This window comes from Chrysemys picta, chromosome 1, assembly GCF_011386835.1.
Source record: "Chrysemys picta bellii isolate R12L10 chromosome 1, ASM1138683v2, whole genome shotgun sequence".
NCBI lineage: Eukaryota > Metazoa > Chordata > Testudines > Emydidae > Chrysemys > Chrysemys picta.
In genome coordinates this window covers 244,885,071-244,906,188 of record NC_088791.1, presented here as the reverse complement: position 1 = coordinate 244,906,188, position 21,118 = coordinate 244,885,071, and the positions used below count along the sequence as shown (strand labels likewise).

At 42.5% G+C, this 21,118-nt stretch overlaps 1 protein-coding gene across 2 annotated transcripts in view; it reads right to left on the bottom strand.

Moving 5' to 3' along the window:
• Positions 1 to 18,257, bottom strand: part of ADPRHL1 (ADP-ribosylhydrolase like 1) — a 30,917-nt gene extending 12,660 nt beyond the window's left edge. Inside the window, exons 1-4 of one of the 2 annotated variants that reach the window (XM_005307624.4) lie at positions 17,906 to 18,257; positions 8,938 to 9,102; positions 2,311 to 2,436; positions 64 to 204 (exon numbers count right to left, since the gene is read on the bottom strand). In XM_005307624.4, coding sequence (XP_005307681.1) covers positions 64 to 204; positions 2,311 to 2,436; positions 8,938 to 9,102; positions 17,906 to 18,119 — 646 coding nt within the window. In that variant the 5' untranslated portion in view covers positions 18,120 to 18,257. The remainder of the gene's footprint in view (positions 1 to 63; positions 205 to 2,310; positions 2,437 to 8,937; positions 9,103 to 17,905) is intronic. The other variant, XM_005307620.3, reaches the window with a different exon arrangement.
• Between the last annotated feature and the right edge of the window lie 2,861 nt (positions 18,258 to 21,118).

The following is a 21,118-nucleotide window of genomic DNA, read 5'->3' as shown; positions in this document are numbered from 1 at the left end:
TTAATGGGTGTCTTTATAGGTGATTGGTTTTTTAAAAAAATAGTTTTCGTTTAGGAGTGTTACCTGCCATGTGTCGAATGGTCTTTTTGCAATATTCTTCAGCCATTGGGACCACCTTCATCATTTCCCTTCCCCACTGCACAAGTGGTTTTCCTTGTATTGCATATGATACAAACAGAGCTGTACAAAAGGACCCTAAAAAGCCTAGAATTAACATATAATATTAATAATTACTAACATGTAATCTACATTTCTACTGTAATAATAATAATAATAACAAAGACATCTTTGGCATAGCCTCAGTAAAATCATTACTAGCTGTGTCATATCTCTAGGATGGTTTAACAAATCCATCTGACCTATGTCTTTCTGTTTAACAGGCTGACACTTGGTATGTCAGGACTCTTGGCTGAAGCACACTGCTCACTGGATGACGACTTATTTCACATATGAGGGAGATTCTGTTCTCAGTGGTATAACATGACAGCAAATAATGCAGTCGTCCAATATAAATATCATGTGTTCATATGATACTTAAAATCTTTTAATTCAAGTCACATGGAACAACTGACATGGACCAAGTAATTCAGTTATACTCTAAATCACTTTGTTTACAAAATCATTCAGCTTGCAGACTGATCAAGATTTTAGATGTAATACTGTTTCTTGCTCATTTTACTCTGAGTAACTAAGTCGTTTCTTCATAGACGTTATGCACACTACTATGTTCTGTACTTCAGGTTTCTTCCTATTTTGTTTTGGGATCTAACTGCCCTCAATAGGAAGCTGTGCAAGTAGTCTATGCAGGGCCGCCCAGAGGGGGGAGGGGAGGGCAAGTGGGGCAATTTGCCCCAGGCCCCCACAAGAATATAGTATTCTATAGTATTGCAACTTTTTTTATGGAAGGGGCCCCCGAAATTGCTTTTCCTCAGGCCCCCTGAATCCTCTGGGCAGCCCTGAGTCTATGGTGTATATTTGCAGGTTGTGGATCACAGAATTTCACTGTGTTCAAGATAATATTTTCTTTTAAGAGACACTCGCAATATTGGCAGAGTTAGAAAATTACTTGATTGTTTTCTTATATCTACTTGTGAAATTTTTGAGCTTTTTTTCAAATACAGCAAAAAATACCGAGTGCAAACTTTAAAATAAAGCTAAGAAACCAGCTCAGTAATTGTAGACACTAAAGCCCCAAATGCAAAGCACTGGAACATATGCTTAACTTCAAGCACATGAGTCAATGGTACTGCTCACATGCTTAAAGTTAAGCACTGGCCTAAGTGTCTTGCTGGATCAGGGCCTTATTCCTTATAGGAACATCCCCAACATTTTGGCCATTCAATCTTTTTAGCACCTAAAGGTGTCGGACTATGCCATAATTCTGGTCATCATGGTCATCATGAAATATCCAGATAAAACAGTACAAAATGCAACTAGTTGCATTAAATTAGGAATACAATAATAAAGCACATATTTGATTTGTGATCTTAAATATTTGTTGGTGGCACTAGATTTATTAAATACAAAACTGTGCTATAGGAAAATAGGTTTGCTGATAGAGTAATGCTGGTCTTCAAGGAATTGTCAGGGGTAAAAAGTAAAGTATTTTACGAACTTACAGCTCCAAATGAAACCATTACACCTGCTCCATGTTGCTAAGGTGACCAGATAGCAAATGTAAAAAATTGGGATGGGGGTGGAGGGTAATAGGAGCCTATATAAGAAAAAGACCCAAAAATCGGGACTGTCCCTATAAAATCGGGACATCTGGTCACCCTACATATTGCAGTTCATTGTGTGTTTCTCTACTACTGTTTAAGTAGCACAGAAATATAAAAATGAACCTTCAGAACACAAACAAATGAATTTTTTTTATTTCTTCCTAAAACATGTGGATTTGGAAACATCTTGATGTCCAAATTTGCTTCTCTTCACATCTATAGCTAACATAATCTGATGGGGCAAGAGCCCATAACAGAAAAACAGTATCTTCTGAAGGATAAACCTATGTGTTCACAGGATCATCTGGATAAATGTGAAATGGTTACACAGTAATTTGAGCAGGATAGTAACATGCAAATTCTTCAGTCATTACAAGTGATGTTTAAGGGGGTCTTCCACCCTACAGCTGGAGGTGCTATGTATTGAACAAATACCTCATGGAAGGCAAGGCTCAAGCCAGGACTTAGGGATCTGCAGATACAGCAGTAGTTCAATCAAGTGAGCTAACAGGAGCTGTGCTAGTCTGTTCTAAATTGATAATCAGTCATACATATCACAGACAAATAATTTTATTTCAGTGGATGTTACCTGTAGGGTGATTATGAGTCATTCGTCCACATTCGATGCTCACTTCAATAAGAGTTTCTAGCCTCTCAGGCTTCCAGTATTTCATCCCTAAACACATGGCTTTTGTAGCGGCTCCGAATCCAGAACCTACATTAAAAAATGTTATGGGCTTTAAAAAGGAAATAATACACAAAATGTAGAATGCCATCGGAAACCAGCATATTTTGTTAATTCAAATAACATTTAGGGAACGGAGAGCTATCCCAGTCAAATTGTACCACAGTTTTCATAGCCTCACACATGGATTTTTGCCTCCACATGTGGGAACCTCATTACAATTGTCACTAAAAGTCCTGTAAGGAACACTGTAGGTGCACAAAAATAAGTGTTCTCCCTTTTCTCTCATTTAACTCAAAAACTTCTGCAATCATTGATCAGTCTTGGCTGACACCTGAGTTGCTTTGCTTTTTCCTGACGCCAATATTGAACGTAGTGGTAGGAGAAACAGACAAGCTAAAAAAACATAGTGGAAAGCAAATCTTTCAAATTGTTTGTTTATAGGGCCTGATTTTTCAGAGTACTTTTGTAGTATTGAATATGCTCAGCCACAGCTCCCATTACTTCAATGAGCACTCAGCACTTCTGCAAATTAGACCCCAGGAGTCTCAGATTGGGCACCCAGAATTTGAGGAACACACAATTAATAAACACTGTGAAAGTTCCAGTTTAAGTGATTTATCCAGCATAAACTAGCAAGCAGATTCATCAGCTTGGGGAGCACTAAAAAGGCCAAATGCTCAAGTTTAGTTCTATATTTTTTTCCTTGGGCGGGCTTTAACCAGAACATGCAAAAGGCTCAAAGTCATACACCACACATACTAAGAGACCTTTCCACTTTTTGCAGGCTGGAAAAGGAGAAGACATATAATTTTCCCTTCTGCTACTGTAAACACCCACACTAAAGCTTCCCTGACCACTGGTCTCTTCTGTCTGCAGCTCTTACCTAAGAGGCAGGAAACCTTATACCTTAAACACCACATCAGAATATATATGCACGCGCATGGGCAACATAAATTCTGGCATTTCCTAACTTTTGAGTGCTTTACTTTGCAACCTTAATGTTCTTCTAACATGGGGTTTTTTATATATAATTTCCTAAGTTCTAAAAAAAGCAAAGTCCATCATGTCGAATCATATTGACCCCATCACCAGATCTGAAACCTTTAGAACCACATGAAACTGTTTTACCACTTGAACTAGCAGATGACAGTAGTAGGTTGTAATCCTCTATGTGGACCAGCCACTAAAGGGGATAATCCAAACACTTTGCTGGTGAGTTTCATAGCTTTTTTCTAGACAAAAGCAATGCTGAGACTCAAATATGCTGGGTTCTCTTCCAGGTTCTGGAAGGGAATATATGCTCTAGTTGTTTTAGACTCTTTTGCTCTGTCCCATAGGGTTGTGCCCTTTTGTTCCAGTCCCCCTTTGCCCACCATTTCTGGTCCCCCTCTGTTTTTCACTTTTCTACATTCACATCAAGCTGTTTCTTTTTTCTCCTTCAAGCTGACATAGGCACCAGTCAGGGGAACATTGAGACCATGGGGGAGAGAGTCTCCTTCATCTCACTTCCATTCCCTAGAGCCATGATGGCCTCTAGCAGCTGAGTGGTATAACTGGAGGGAAAAAACCCCTCAGTGCCTGCATGCTCGGTGCAGAGAGAAACTTGGAGAATTTAGCTGCCAAACCCTAATAAGACTCTCCATTTGGGTTTTTGGCACACTGACAGCAAAAGGTACATCTTTGATACCAGGGTGACCCACCTGTCAAATTTTAAGTCTTTGGTCCAGAGCATGGAGGGCCCAGAGCTTCTCAATTAAATCGTTATGAGAATTTTTTTAACATCGGCAAAACAGCATATTTCCCCATAACCTCTTAGAAACAGATGAGCCATGTTTGTTGAAGCCTTAAAAAAAATTTAGCCCAAGGCAAATGCCCGGCATGGAAATTTTCAGCCTGAACTTTTAAAGTTTAGCAAAGTTCTGAGTCACTGAAAACAGGGTCTTACAATGGAAAACATTAGGCAACATTAACTACAAGTGTCACTGCCAGTTCAGCCTATAATACTAGAATCGCTTCATCCCTTCATCGTGCATCTGAAGAAGTAAGGTTTTTTACCCACGAAAGCTTATGCCCAAATAAATCTGTTAGTCTTTAAGGTGCCACCGGACTCCTTGTTGTTTTTGTGGATACAGACTAACACGGCTACCCCCGATACTTCATCCCTTAATGTAATTCAGCTGCCTATGAAAAATAATATGGCCATTATTTGACAGTGTACAGAAACAGTACACAACAGTTTATCACAAGAAGTGACTAGGATGACTGTATCCAGAGGAAATTGAGCACACAAAATTTATGTAGGTAGTATGTAGTTACCCACTCTGCAATTTGCCCCAGGACATGGAGGCCGACATAGCAACTTTTGCAAAAGTGAGACACTCTAGAATGACTACATGAAATCAAGAATTTGGTTCTAACCTCATCTGAAAGGTTAATCTGATCACCACACTTTCAGTTCTACTGGAATCTTCTAATCTCATTAAAAAACTTGGAGCCTTAGGTATAGGGAATCCCTCACCTCAATTAAATTGTGCTCTGCTCTCAAGATTAAAAAAAATCCTTCTTGAAATATACAGATTGGCATTTCTCAGAATAGTTTGGCAAAACACAAGATGGAGCAGTGGGGGCAAAAAACTTAACTGGCTTCAAGACCGAGCTTGATAAGTTTATGGAGGGGATGGTGTGATGAGACTGCCTACAATGGCATCTAGTTGATCTGTGACTGTTAACAGCAAATATCTTCAATGGCTAGTGATGGGACACAAGATGGGGAGCTCTGAGTTACTACAGAGAATTCTTTCCTAGGTATCTGACTGGTGGGTCTTGCCCACATGCTCAGGGTATAACTGATCACCATATTTGAGGTTGAGAAGGAATTTCCCTTTGGGTCAGATTGGCAGAGACCCTGGAGGTGTTTCGCCTTCCTCTGCAGCATGGGGCATGAGTCACTTGCAGGTTTAAACTAGTGTAGTGGTGGATTCTCTGTAACTTGAAGTCTTTAAACCAGGATTTGAGGACTTCAGTAACTCAGCCAGAGGTTAGGGGTCTATTACAGGAGTGGGTGGGCAAGGTCCAGTGGCCTGCGTTGTGCAGGAGGTCGGACTATCATGATGGTCCCTTCTGACCTTAAAATCTATAAGTTTTCATTTTAGAGAATTCTAGCTTAAGGCATCCTAACAACCATACTTCCAGGATGAGAAGGGGAAGAAGGGGAAGGCTGAGAAGAATAGATAAGAACCCAAAGAGCTAATTAAAGTATGTAACTGTGGTACTGTTTCTAGAGATATATATAGCTTTCTCAGGGCCACACATGCAGTCTCCCACTGACTGAATTTCCTCAGACTTGGCTTAAAATCAGCCAGAGCATGCATAATGCCCATGACAGGGGCATTGCCCAGCCCCTGACACACAGGAGGAGTAAATGGATTGGAGTTGCCAGGATTACTTTCCTCCCCTTCCAGCAGCTGTGTTGAGGGACTGAGCATGCGAGAGAGGAGCTATTCATGCTGAAGAGAGTTGGCTGCAGAAGGGCAACAATAAACAATGATGGCATTGCACTGCAGTGTTTTGGTCCTGATATTGCATCAATATTTGATGCTGTTGAGTGGTGTTGGTGCAGTGTCATATCACAGCGATACAGTATCATACCAACCCAGTGAGATGTCTAGATGCTGTAGTGCATTTTAGTGACTGTGACTATTTCATTTGATGATAAAGTGGCTCTCTGGTTTCTTCAACGTTAAACTGTATGGATAGGTGTGTGTATATTACTAAATGTATAGTTCATTTAACCTTGAAGAACTTGGAGAGTCACAAATTAAATAGTATCAGAGGGGTAGCCGTTTTAGTCTGAATCTGTAAAAAGCAACAGAGGGTCCTGTGGAAATCTCCAGAGGCAGGTATAAATCAGTATGGAGATTTATACCTGCCTCTGGAGATTTCCATTACTTGCATCTGAAGAAGTGAGGTTCTTACCCATGAAAGCTTATGCTCCCAATACTTCTGTTAGTCTTAAAGGTGCCACAGGACCCACAAATTAAATAGTCACAGAGAGCCTCAAATATAGATTATGTATATACACAAATCTCTCTGTGTGTGAGAGAGAACAATGCCAAAGGATGGTAGGATTATCAGTGAAGAAAAAATTGGTCTTGGGAGTTTAATGCTGTATCTACCTGAAAGAAGGTAATATAATAAGATAGAATATCAGGGTTGGAAGGGACCTCAGGAGGTCATCTAGTCCAACCCCCTGCTCAAAGCAGGACCAATCCTCAGACAGATTTTTTGCCCCAGATCCCTAAATGGCCCCCTCAAGGATTGAACTCACAACCCTGGCTCAAACCACTGAAAAGATCTTTCTTTTTCCTCCAAAGAAGAGTTACATTGAAAAGTTTATCTATCTATAGGGTGACCAGATGTCCCATTTTTAAAGGGACAGTCCCATATTTAAGCCCATCTGCAGATGTCCCGACTTTTTCTTAAAAATGGTCAAATTGTGTGGTATTTTCTGTCTCCCCCCATGAGTACTGGCAGGTCCTGCTGCTGGCCGGATCCCTGCTTGCCAGCCGCCCGCTCACTACCAGGGAGGGAGGGGGGGGTCCAGTGTCCAATGATGGGGGTGGTGTGCAAGGCTGGTGACTGGGCAAAGTGGCTGCTCCCCCTGCTGGGCCCTCAGCGCAGCCCCTGCTGCATGCCAGCTCTCGGCCAGCAGGGCCCTATCCCCCACCCTGTTTCTGGACAACACTGGCTGCACGCTGTGAGCTGCAATGGCTGGTGAGTGCGGGCAGGCACCAGGTAGCAGCTGGCTACATGTTGCCTCTGCTGCCCACGCATTGGTCCTTTACAGGCTCCCCCTCTCAATGTCCTTTCCCTCCTTTGCCCTTTCACCCCCCAAACCCCACTGCTTCTCTATATCCCCCTAGGCAGGATGTGTCCTGGTCCCAGCGCTGTGCGGAGAACCAACCCCTGGTCGGAGTACAAAGCTCACCAGTAGCCTGGCCATCAGGTTCCTTCCTTCCCCCACTGCCTCGGGCTGGGCCGGCGCCCCAGGAAAGCCCAAGAACCTCCAGCCCTCAGCACTGGCCAGGAGGAGCCGAGCCCTGCATGTGCCGAACCCCACACAGCACTGGTGTGGGGAAGCCTCTCTGCCCTCAGGTAAGCTCTGGAGTGGAGGAGGAGAAGCAATTTCCAGCCTGTTCATGTCCTAACCCCGCAGGCTCCACAGTAGCCCCCTGTGCAGGGGCTTAGCACCATCTTCACCTGCCCCCCAACCCTGGGTCCTGCCCCCAGGGAGCACAGGGCTGCTCTGTCCCCTAGGCACCTCCCCTGCTGAGCCACCTCTCTGGCTGGGTTCGCTGAAGCCCCTGCAGTCAGATTCCCTGGGCCCTGGTGCACAATGCATCCTTAGGGCTTAACCCCTTCCTGCCCGTGCTGTAGCTGAGGGACAGGAGGCAGCTGGGTTATGTCGGTGGCCAGCAGCAACCTGGAAGTGTTAGCTGCCTTTCAACACTGTGCGGGCAGGAAGGGACAAGCTGCTTCCAGACACAGGGGAGTGGGGAGGGAGGGAAGAGATGTGCTCTACAAAGACACAAGCCAGGTCATCCCTTCCCCCACCTCCCCTGTGGCTGGAAGCAGCTCCCATCCCTTCCCTCCCGCACAGTGCCGAAAGGCTGCTGCTGGCCACATCCTGGTGTGAACCCTGGCAAAAATCTGGTGGGAGAGGAGGCATGTGACCATGTTTGCCCCACCCATGTGTTGTCTTGGGAAGATGCAGCGCCAGGTATCAGGAGAGACGGTTCCATCCTGGGGCCCCAGCCAGGCATGGAGCATGGAGAGCGCCGGGCGGGGAGGGTCAGGTTGGTCAGTCACACACACCCCCACCCCCTGTGAGAGAGGAGTATGGGAGTGTGTATGTGTCACCTCTCCCCATGTGAACCCTAAAGCCTTAGAGATAAGAAGATAAATAAAAAGAATCCAACTACGCAGTATTTCTTTTTAACAGGGGCTCAGTCAACTTGATGTTAATTTGAACATTTGTACTGCATAGTTCTGATTGATTGCCACTGAACTCGCTTGAACACAAGTAATTTTACCAGGTGTCCCATATTCAGCATAGGGTAATATGGTCACCCTATCTATCTATCTCAACTGCAAGCTCAACAATTTGTAATTTACAATGGGATCATTAAAAAGATCAAAAACTAGAGAAACAAAAAATGGAAACGGTGGAAAATATTCCTTAAAATAAACATGAAATTCAAGGACAAAAATCTGGACCCAGAAGCATAAGGCTGAGAATAAAGTTTCTTTAAATAGATGTTAAGCAGGCCAGAGTTGATTTACAAAAGGACATAGTGCCCTACAAAAGGAATTTCTTACATATCACTTGCCATCTTTGGACAAACATAGCATTGTTACAGTACTAGTATCTTATTTGTGGCAGGGGGAAAATAATCTATTTCCAGATATTTAACTTTAAAATAAATGTGTTATTAACAATCAACATATAACAGACAGAAAATACTGTACCCTTTTCATTAAACGGTGTGTGCCAAGCTAGGAGATAGTTATCTGGTTTTAACTGTGAGCAACCTTCAATGGTAGCGGGGTCTGACCATTTCCCTGGAAGTTTGTCAATGATCTCAACATAGCGTTTTACCAAGTCACGATACAGGTCTTCTAAACACCAGTAATCTGTTCAGAATAAGGAATAAAGGACCATTATAATAAGTGGAAAAAGAAGAGGGGAATATTGAAAAATACAAAAAATAACTCAATCATGCATTTTTCAAATATTACTATTTTTCATTTCTAATTTATGTGAAGATTTGTTAACACAAATGAATATAAACACATTTATACAAACCATTAAAACAGTCCTGGAGAGGGTACATCTGCATCTATGTCCAAATTACAATCAATAATATAAACAAGCAAAAGCAGAAAACACTAGAGAGGACATATTTTTATTTATTTAGTTAGTTATTATTTTAATTCCCTCCAGTAACTGTTGCTTCAGGGTCCATTTAGGCCCTCATTGAACAAGGTACTTAAACATGTGCCTTGTTTTAAGGGCATGAGAAGTCCCTTTGACTTTAATGTGGCTATTCAAGTGCTTAAAGTTTATGTACATGCTTTAATACCTTGACAAACCAGAGCCTCTGAGTTTATATGTGGACACTAATCCAGTTCAAGACTGAATTACCCTGTTTAAAAAATTACCATTGACTAGTTTTTAATTCTACTGATTCATTGTAATTAAGCACAGGGGCAAATTAGTGGTTTTTAATATATTTTTATTAATTGTATATTTCATATAATTATTGATCATTTATTTAGATTTGCAGGCTCTTTGGTGCAGAGGTCTGTGTCTTCCTATATTTCTTCAGTGTCCAACACAACGAACTCTTGATCCTCAATGTGTGTTACCATGATATAAATTATGAGGAGGAGGAGGAGGATTAATAATAATAGTAAATCTCTATAATCTTAATTTTCTCAGCAAATGATTCTCTGAAACATGGTCATTAACTACATTTGCTTGTTAGTTATTTCTACTGTGCTGAAACCTGAGGTCTTTACTGGGAGCCCTTAGTCATGTTGAATAATACATTGCTTCTTCAGTAGGACTACTTGTTGGAGTAAGTTACTAAGAGCACCAGCACCACATCAGCTCATTCCAATTGGTCTTAAAAGAATGCACCTGGGCCCTTGAGGGAAGAGAGACCTGGTGAGTCAGGGCTGCCTGGGTCAGTCAGGAAAGGGCTGGTGAGGTCTGCCAGAGACTGGGACTGGGGCGGGGGAGGGAGCTGCAGGAGGTCCCTTTAGGAAGCTGTAGATGGTTCCTGGGGGAAGGCTGGAGAGCAACAAGAGGGGTTTGCTGGCTAACTTCCCCAAGCCAGACGGTCAGGGCTGGAGACCAGAGAGCAGCAGAGGGAAGTGCCTGCTGGCTCTATGCTGGAGAGCTGAAGCTGAGAGCCAGAGAGGGCTGAAGGCAGGGGAGCAGTTGATGCGCTTACCCACTGACATCTCCACACTGGAAAGCTGCATCCAGGGGAACTGTGAGAAAGCCAGAGGGACAGAGGGATGCTCCCCTGGTGAAGATGCACTCCCAGCAGAGAGACTGTGGGGATTCCTGCTGGGAAGAGCAGGGACGCACTCCAACTGGACAGGGCAGAGGGATGGAAAATGACTGATTGGAAGCCTCGGTGTGGTGGAAGATATCAAAGTGTTGTATGGAAAGACTCACAGCAGAGAAGCTGGTGGGCTGCTCACTGGGAAGAGTGCGGTTTTAAGGACAATGTACACGGGGTGTAGGAAATGGATTATGTTTGGGACTTTTGTTGGGGATTTTTTGAATGATGTTTCGGTAATAAACTGGCCCCAAGGAGAGCTGTTATTCAAGCAAGAGAGCCTGAAATTGAGTTACTGGGAACTCTGAATGGGGAAACTGAGGCAGGAATGCCTGTTGGGTGAGGCAGGATGGTGCTCTATGGCAGGAACAAACAGTGAAAATCACATGCCTCAGGCATCCTGTGGGAAAAGCTCATCTAATAATCCCTCTATTTCAGTCACTGGCCAGATCTTCAGAATAATGGAAGAGAGTCAATTTAAGGCAAGGCATGGAGGCTCATAATCCAGGGATGTTCTTTAAATGACCATATATGCAGTAAAACAAGGTTAAAAACAGCAGTTTCCCTTCTTCCATCTGTAGTATATCATATAAAACATACCCCTCACCCCACATGGAATCCCAGAGGAGCAAGGGCATCTTCAAGCCATCCCCACACCACCCACCACCACACCCCACCACACCATTTCAGACTTAGCCAGACGCCAGTTTATGTAGGTGGGAAACAAGAGGCAGAAACTTATCAGTTGGGTAGGCATATGCTTCTTGAAGATTATGAACTGCACATTAGCTACCTGGAGCTAATGGAATGGGCTTTTGCCATCAGAAACTGCATTAAGAACCAGGCCTGTTCTTGTATCCTTTTTAAAAGAACACTGTAGCACAAACTGCTTGGAGATGAAATCCCAGAAACTGGCAAATATTTGTCTACTACTATAAAAGCTGTCTTCAGTACCAAACCTCACTCTGGCCCAGAACATTCTGGGACCGCCGCAATAGTAGTTCCACGACAGGTTCTATATCTGGAGACTCACAGGGGAAGTTTTCAAGTTGGTATCTCAGCAGTTGAGCCCACTAGAGATAGACGCTTGTTTTTCTTCAAAACTGAAGCCTGATTATTTAAATGCTTGTTCATGTCAGGAAGGAAACCGCCTGATTGGTTTCAGTCATAATTGTATGGTATCTCCTGCTCTTGGTAATATCCAGACGTATCTTGATCCTCCTTCCATGCAATAAAGCATGCACTGAAAGAGCTCCTGGGATTGCTTCACCCTTTGTTCCTGGATGAGACTTTCTGCTTGGACGTTTGGCCAGATTCATGGGACCTAGGCTTTAGCTGAGTCGGTATGAGTACCAGCTGCCATTGCTGCTTGTTACATATCCTTTCTCAGATGCTCTGGCTGGCAAGATTGAGGTTCTGTGGTCATGCAGATGGAGAGGCTGACGGCTGTAGGAGATGTAGGTTTGAATTGTGGTTTTACCATCTATGCCTTTAACAGAAGTAATTAATGGGACTCAGATAGCACTTGAATGTTGAAACTCTATGCTTTGCCTTAACAAAGTGAAGAGTAAAAAGGAATCGTGATTTTTTTTTCCTTAGAGGGATGTTACCGGAAGAAAAAAATCAAGATTTTAAACACCAAAAAGTAGCTGTTTATGGAACAACTGAAAAGTAAAATGCTGATGACTGTTGTGGTGAATACATTAGAGAAGAAAAGGCACTTGTCTGTCACTTCCTAGCCTTTACTAAAATCCTGACTTCCTGGTATAATCTCTCTAGGGGAAAAAAATCACACATACATCTTGCTTTGTTGGAGAAGATGTGAAGGAGTATAAGAATAATACAGTAACATAACTGATAACAGTTACCATTCTTCATGATTCCCCATTCCCCACTCACTTGCTCTATGTCAGAAACATAGATGCTTGAATACTGCCATTATAATGGAAAAGACATGCAACATCAGTACTGGTTTTGTGTCCATTTGATGCAAATCTTTCAGCTTTTAGAATCACACTACAAACTATAGGCTCTATCCTGCCAACTGACTCACATGGCAGACCCTTCCACCCACATGGAGCTCACTAACTTCACTATGCCTGTGTGGGAACAAGAGACCACCAGCACTGAGCAGCTGAGCAGGTCCTTCCATTGTAAGGTCTTCACAACACAAACTACATCTGCTCTTGTGTTTATACAGTGTTTAGAGTAATGGGGCACACTCCCAGTTGGAACCTTTGGATGCTACCATAATATAAAAACACGCACACAAACGGTGAGGTGAAAGAAGAGGAAATAATGAAATGTTCTTGCAGCTACCACAAAGGATCACTATGTGTGTTGTTATTAACCAATATAGCGAATGGGATTTTTTTCCCCTGTTTTTACTTTTTTGGGATCAGGGGGTCTTTCAAATTTCTGATAAAGTCACAAGACTTCTCTTTTCCCCTTCTATGTACATACAGCCTTATGCTCCTCAGTCTGCATCAAGGCCACCATCTTGGATGAGGAAGACAGGAACCTTCAGATGTTGACAATGCTGCTCCGTAAGCTTCAAATGAGAGAAAACGGTCCATTTAGCAGCAGCTTCACATGAGAGAACTAAGTCACAGGTACAAGTAGTAGCTGAATGGGCCCAATAGACTTGATTCCATTTACTTTAGTTTTACTCCATTGATTTCAATGCTTTGACACCACTGTGAAATGAGAATCGGGTCCAATCTCTTTTATTTGCTTTCAGCCCACCATGGTGTTACAGACTGCTCTAGTTCTGTTTTTCTTCAGATAATATGATAAAAGTTCATTCGTCATGCTTGTGTTCTTCCTAGACATGTGGCTATGGGCTGAAAAGTCTTCACTAAAATTCCCCTCTCCAATCTGCAGCTGTCTCAGTAGTCCAGTCATGCATTTTGTTATAGATTCTCCAGTGAGTGTGTATGGCATTCAAAGTGCAGGATAAACACAGTCTGACATTGATCCTGGGCAAATGAGTGGAGTAGATGATATGGACCTCAATTAATAAATTAAAGGAGGGTAATGTAATTAAAACCAAGCAACATGGGTTTATGGGAAATAGATTCTGTCAAACTAATTCAGTATGTTTTTGGATGAGATTACAAGTTTGGTTGATAAAGGTAATAATGTTAATGTAACCTACTTAGACTTCTGCAAGGCATTTGACCTGGTATCACGTGACATTTTGGTTAAAAAACTAGAATGATAGACAATTAACATGGCACATATTAAATGGATTAAAAGCTGGCTGACTGATAGGTCTCAAAATGTAACTGTAAATGGGAAGTTGTCATTGAACGGGTGTGTTTCTAGTAAGGTCCCACAGGGATTGGTTCTTGGCCCTACGCTTTTTAATATTTTTTCAATGACCTGGAAGAAAACATAAAATCATCACTGATAAAGTTTGCAGATAACACAAATATTGGGGGAGTGGTAAGTAAGGAAGAGGACAGGTCACTGATACAGAGCAATCTGGGTTGCTTCATAAGATGGGTATAGGCAAACAATATGTATTTTAATAAGATTAAATGTAAATGTCTACATAGAATCATAGAATATAGGTCTGGAAGGGACCTCAGTAGGTCATCAAATCATCTCCTGCTCTGAGACAAGACTAAGTATCATCTCTCTAAACCATCCCAGACAGATATTTGTCTAACCTGTTCTTAAAAATCTCCAGAGATGGAGATTCCACAACCTCCCTAGGAAATGTATTCCAGTGCTTAACCACCCTGACAGGAAGTTTTTCCTAATGTCTAAACTAAATCTTCCATGCTGCAATTTGAGCCCATTATCTCTTGTCCTGTCCTCAAGTGAACAAAGGAGAACAGTTTATCACCCTCCTCTTTATAACAACCTATTACGTACTTGAGGACTGTTATCATGTTGCCCCTCAGTCTTTTCTTCTCCATACTAAAAGGGAATTTTTTCAATTTTTCCTCCTCCTCATGGTTTCTAGACCTTTAATAATTTTTGTTGCTCTATTCTTGACTTTCTCCAGTTTGTCCACATCTTTCCCAAAGTGTGGTGCCCAGAACTGGACACAGTATTACAGTCAAGGCCTTTTCAGTGCTGAGTAGAATGGAAGAAATACTTCTGTCTTGCTTCCAACATTCCTGCTAATACATCCCAGTATGATGTTTGCTTTTTTTGCAACAGTGTTACATTATTGACTCATATTTAGTTTGTGAGCCACTATAACCCCTAAATCCTTTTTTACAGTACTTCTTCCTAGGCAGTCATTTCCCATTTTATACTTGTGCAATTAATTACTCCTTCTTAAGTGTAGAACTTTGCATTTGTCCTAATTGAATTTTATCCTGGTTATTTCAGACCGTTCCTCCAGTTTGTCAAGATCATTTTGAATTCTAATCCCTTCCTCCAACGTGCTTGCAACCCCTCCCAGCTTGGTATCATCCGCAGCCTTTATAAGTGTACTCTCTATGCCATTATCCAAATAATTTACAAAGATATTGAACAGAACCAGACCCAGGACAGCTCCCTGTGGGACCTCACTTCTCTTCCACCTTGAGAACCATTGATAACTATTCTTTGAGTAGGTTTTCCAACCAGTTGTGCACCCACCTTATAGTAGGTTCATCTAGGCTGTGTTTCCCTAGTTTGCTTATGAGAAGATCATGTGAGACAGTATCAAAAGCCTTACTAAAGTTGAGATATATTACATTTATTACTTCCCCCTATCCACAAGTCCCCCATCCGTCAAAGAAGGATATTAGGTTGGGTTGACATGATTTGTTCTTGACAAATCCATGTTGACTTTTACTTTTCACCTTACGATCTTCTAGGTGCTTACAAATTGATTGTTTGATTATTTACTCCATTATCTTTCGAGGTACTGAAGTTAAGCTGACTGGTCAATAATTCCTTGTGTTGTCCTTATTCCCCTTTTTATAGATAGGTACTATATTTGCCCTGTCCAGTTCTTGGGTACCTCTTCTATCCTCCACAGGTTCTCAGAGATAATCGCTAATGACTCAGAGATCTCTTCAGCCAGTTTCTTAAGTATTCTAGGATGTATTTCATCAGGCCCTGCCAATCTGAAGATATCTAATTTGTCTAGTTCTTAAGTTGTTCTTTAGTCTCAGATCCTACCCGATTTACTCTGATGTTTGCTGTGTTAGTAATCCGATCATTGTTAACCTTTTTGATGAAAACTGAAACAAAAAAGGCATTTAACATCTCGGTCATTGCTGCATTTTCTATTGTTGTATTTCCCTGTGAGTAATAGGCCTACCCTTTCCTTGGTCTTCCTCTTGCTAATGTATTCGTAAATTTTTTTTTTTTTTTACCCTTTATGTCCCTAGCTAGTGTCATCTCATTTTGTGCCTTGACCATTCTAATTGGCCATCTAGGAACAAAAAATGTAGGCCATACTTGCATGGGAAGCAGTGACTGAAAAAGATTTGGGAGTCATGGTTGATTATCAGCTGCACATGAGCTCCAAGTGCGACGTTGTGGCCAAAAAGGCTAATACAATCCTTGGAAGCATAAATAGGGGAATCTTGAGTAGGAGTAGAGAGGTTAATTTTACCTCTGTATTTGGCACTGGTGCAACAAATGCTGGAATATTGCTTCCAGTTCTAGTGTTCACAATTCAAGAAGAATGTTGATTAAATTGGAGAGAGTTTGTGGAAGAGCCATGAGAATGGTTAAAGGATTAGAAAGTATGTTTTATAGTGATGGACTCAAGGAGCTCAATCTAAGTATCTTAACAAAGAGACGGTTAAGGAGCGACTTAATTACAGTCTAAAAGTACTTACATGGGGAACAAATATTTGATAATGGACTCTTCAATCTAGCAGAGGAAGATATGACACTATCCAGTGCTGGAAGTTGAAGCTAGACAAATTCAGACTGGAAATAAGGCAGGCATTTTTAACAGTGAGGGTGATTAACCATTAGAACAATTTACCCAACGTTGAGGTGGATTTTCCATCGCTGCCAAATTTTAAATCAAGATTGGATGTTTTTCTAAAAGATCTGGTCTAGGAATTATTTTGGGGAAGTTACAGTGTGTTCGTGGTGATTTGTTGTTTTTTAGGAATAGCTTTGCTTCTGTTGTATTTCAATAATAAAATTTACTATTACACTACAGCATAACGAACACGATTACAAGCAGGACTTGTCAGGCCTAGCAGATATCATTTATACTTTTATAGAGCTTCAGAAGCAGGAAACGTGATGTGCATTTAATCATTGACCATATTCAGAAATATGTTAGACTGACATCTTGTCCTTATCTTTAGTGTATTAGCTATCCCTCAAACCATTGGTTAGCCAGTAGCCAAACATGAAGTATCCAACATTCTCTTCAACTGATCTCTGGACACTAAATTTAGAACAGTTCAGCAGCAGGCAGATAAAACATGAAATATGAGCACAAGTGAAATTTCATTAACTTAAACTATACATACATGTATCTATACATGCTAATATTTAGTTATATATTATTACTTAATGTTAAGGGAAACAGACTAATTTTAAGAGAGAGATAAATATTTGCTTCATTTTGAATAAAAAGATCTCGCTAAACACTGTTACTATCTGCTTAATGATGTGTTTTTGATGACAAGGGCTTGCTAATCTTAAAAGCTTTGACTCATTGGGCAGAGAGTGGACATAAAAACCATTGCTTCCTATAGAAAAAATTAATACCTTAAGAAAATGCAGATGTATTTGTTCAGACTTGTGTGATTTTAGACGAGGATGCATATAAATAGCAGTGACTGTTGTAATATATTTTAGGTGAAAATATAGTAATTTAAAATGGCTCTCTGTAGATCAAAGATACACATTTTTCTAACCAGGTTACTACTCATGGTAGTAAGGTGGTCCAGTGACATCATGATGTACTATATAGTACAATGCTCAGAAACTCTATTAATGATTAGTCTATATGCATTTTTTTTTCTGCACAAGAGCTTCATTCTTTTAAATAGGTTTATTCCCAGAGGGCAGCACTGTTCCTTGAAGCTTAGGGCATAGAAAATATTTATTTAACCAACTTTTCACTTTGATAGGTACCAAGTGCCCCACTGTATTAGTATTTAATTTTTATTAGCTTTAAACCTAAGAAAAAAGTATGGGGAGACAGTCTAAACCTAAGAAATCAAACCTTGTTACTTTTTGTGGCTGTCAGAATATTACTTTCACCTGGGAGACAAGTTGCAGGCTTATATTTGTTATTCAGTAAAGCTGTGTCTTTAGACTCTGAATAGTCGCTCCCAAGCTCACTGCTCCCATATCATTTAGTGCCTATTTTAAGAAAGCTAGCAGCTCCACAGCTTTGTTCCTTCCCCATCTAGGTTCACTAGTCAGACGTTACTTACCTGTGATGACAGCCTCTGCTGTAGCCATGTGCATGAGGGTATTGTCACTCACTGGCCATTTGTCTCCAGACAGCACCAGGTTCTCAAGTCCTCCAATTTCCTTTAGTTCCTCTTGGATCTTTGCACCTAAAGCACTGTTTTCTCGGGTGAAATTTCGATAACCAAGAGCATCCCCTACCCCTGCCAGCAAGACAGCAGCCTTAAATTTCTCCATCACAAGGGACTTTGACTCTTCTTACTTTCCTTTTGTCTAAAGCAGCTACCGAGTCTTGATCTTTCTTTGTTCCTTTGCCTTCAGCTGAGCTCAACTGACACTTTATATTAGCCATTGTGTCACTGCACAGATCTCTCTGTATAAGGCAAGGCTTGCCTTTTCTGGCTTTGCAGGTGCCACCTCTTGTCCCAAATCCAATGAAGAGAAAATATTTCTTAATCCAAGTATATTTTACAGGGAGTTAGTTAATTGTAAAAACATGTGTGTACAACATACAAGTAGTGAAATGCAAAGATCAAAATCATTCCTGCAATGCAGCATAAAGCAAGCCCAGAAATACTTTGACTATCCAGTTTAAGTAACTCTACACCCAGATAAATAAATCTCTGGTAGGAGTGTTAATTTTTTTAATGGCTTGTAAATGAACATGTTTTTCTTTGGTTCTGTAATATATTAAAATTAGTTTCTCTTTGTGGAACTGATTAAGAAACAGAAGCACAGTCTGCTGTTACAAAAGGATGTACAGAGCCCCTCTGCAAATGCAATAGATTCAAGGTTCAAATTATGTAGAAAGAGCCCAGTAAAATTCAGTAGCTTTCACATTTCTAACTATATCCAATGGCAATGTTTTATTATCTGGAGGCACAGATGGGTTTGTTCCTGAATTTAGACAGGTAACCCAGAAAACACTGGCTCCAAATTAAGCTGGCTGATCCATTAAAAAAACCCACCACACACACACACACACACACACACACACACACACACACACACACACACACACACACACACACACACACACACACACACACACACACACACACTTTTTTGCTCTTCCCCTTTACAGTAGGAATGATTAACTAATTCATTGTGTCCTTGGATAAAATCAAGTAAAATAATAATTTATACCACACCTACTAGTATTCTCCTCTCTAGGAAGGAATGTACTTTTCATACCAGCATGTCCACAGGCTGCATTTTAGCTGTGACAGGAGATTAGCATCATATGTTTTGGAATGAATATTAAGTGATGATCATGGGGGCCTAGGAAAATTGTTTATCCAGAAAATGACCAACTTGATGGATAAACTTATATTTTGATAAACACTTTTGTACTCAGTGTTTGGTTCACTCTGTGCCTACATATATGACCAGCCCTTCTGTGGCATGATGTGGGGAGGGAGACTCCAGCCTTTGTACCCAATACCGTGCACCTGAGCACAACTATCCCTATCCACTCTGTCTACACTGCGATGAAAAAACACAGCACTGAGTCCCAGCCCACAGCATGACGGGAGTCAGGAAGTCCACAGACTCAATGAAGCCTATGGATGCCTGCTTGTCATCCAGCTGGCCTCTGTCAATGTCCCTGTGGCCTTCTGGCACAGTCACCCCTCCCTTACTAGTGGCTGATCCCCAGCACAGCACCACGCAAATGACAGGGCCCATCTTGTTCCCTGACAAGAGTGAGCAGCAGAAGGAGCACAGCAGCTCCTAGTAGAGTGGGTGGAGGGAACACAAATACCATCTATTGAGGGTCAACCCTCAAGGGAGGATGACAACCTCAGAAGTGGCAGCAATGCGGGAGGGTCAGGAATGGGAGCAGGATTGGGGACCCTGACAGCCATGCCACTGGGGGGTTGGCAGCACCATACCAGTTACAGAGGTTAAAGGGACAATGACAGTGGGCTGAGGTGCCACGATAGATTCAGCACTTGTGGCCGCTGTATTAGGTGTTAGGCTTGCTGGGTTGGGGCCCCTTCAAGCAGCTCTGGAAGTGACCACCCAGCCTCAGGAGGGGGCATCCAGGAGGCTCAAAACCTGGCTGTTCGGCACCAGCTTTTGCCACAATGGGCTTGGCAGCCTTGAGCTTGGTGCCATCTACAGTCAGGCAGGTGGAAAGGGCAGGGGGCATCCTCCTGTGCTGTAAGATGGGGGAGGGCAGGAGGAGGAGAGGGCACTGCAAGGGGCTTGGCACCTAGACCAAGGCCTGCTGGCAGAAAGTTGTCTTCCCCTGGGGCTAGAGAGGGCAGACCCATGGCCTCAAATCTCCTTGAAGATGGCCTCAAGGCCCTCCCCCACACTGCCAAGGAGGCATCCTCCCCATCAGCCACCAAGGTAAGCACCGCCTCAGCACTGAGTGGAGGGCCACCCTCCCAGGCCTCCTCCAGGAGAGGCGCGACAAGAGCAGAGTTGCCCCCCCTCCACTGCCAGAGCATCCCCGGTCAGCTCCACCCACTGGACCTTCTTAGTGGGGTGCAGAAGGTGGCCCAGCAGTGCCCCCCTGATGCTGTATGGGAGGCATTTTCCCCCTCTTTCAGGTCACAAATGAGGTGCTGGGCCCACAGCTTACATCTGTTGTGCTTACCGCCCCCCTCCCCAATTACAAGTACCCAGTCCTCATCGGTGTTGTCTGAGGGCGGGCCAGCGGGGGTAGACTCAGTGGGCAGGGCTGATAGGATGGGGATTAGAGGAAGCACGGATGGGACAACTGGGTGAGGGGCAGTCTCCACCTTGGATGGACCCACTCCCATGCTCCCTAACATTGCCTCAAGGGTGGGGTCCATGGTGGGGGACTTAAGGCTGGCGGTGGCACCGTCCCCAGAGTCCGAGCGGGGTTGTTAGCTGGGGAGGAGCAGGGACCAGGTGGGCAGAGTCACTGGTGCTGGCGGGGCCGGCGCTCTTCTAGGACACAGGGAGTGCCTTGCACTGCTCCTTCCCAGGCCAGGCGACAGTCCTTCTGGAGGTGCCGCAGAGCCTGGGAGAGGAAGCACCAAGCCTCCCAGGATGGATTTGATTTAAATCACTAATCAGGAAGACTCGATTTAATCATGAATTTTTACACAAAAAAGGTTTTTTTGGGTTATTATAACCTTAATACGTGTTCCTCACAACTCAGAGATAGATGTAGGTTTCATCTTTAGAAGGTACACACTATACATTTTTAAAGTGATTTATTTTGAAAAATTTCAGATTAGTTTTACAGCTATATCAGAAAA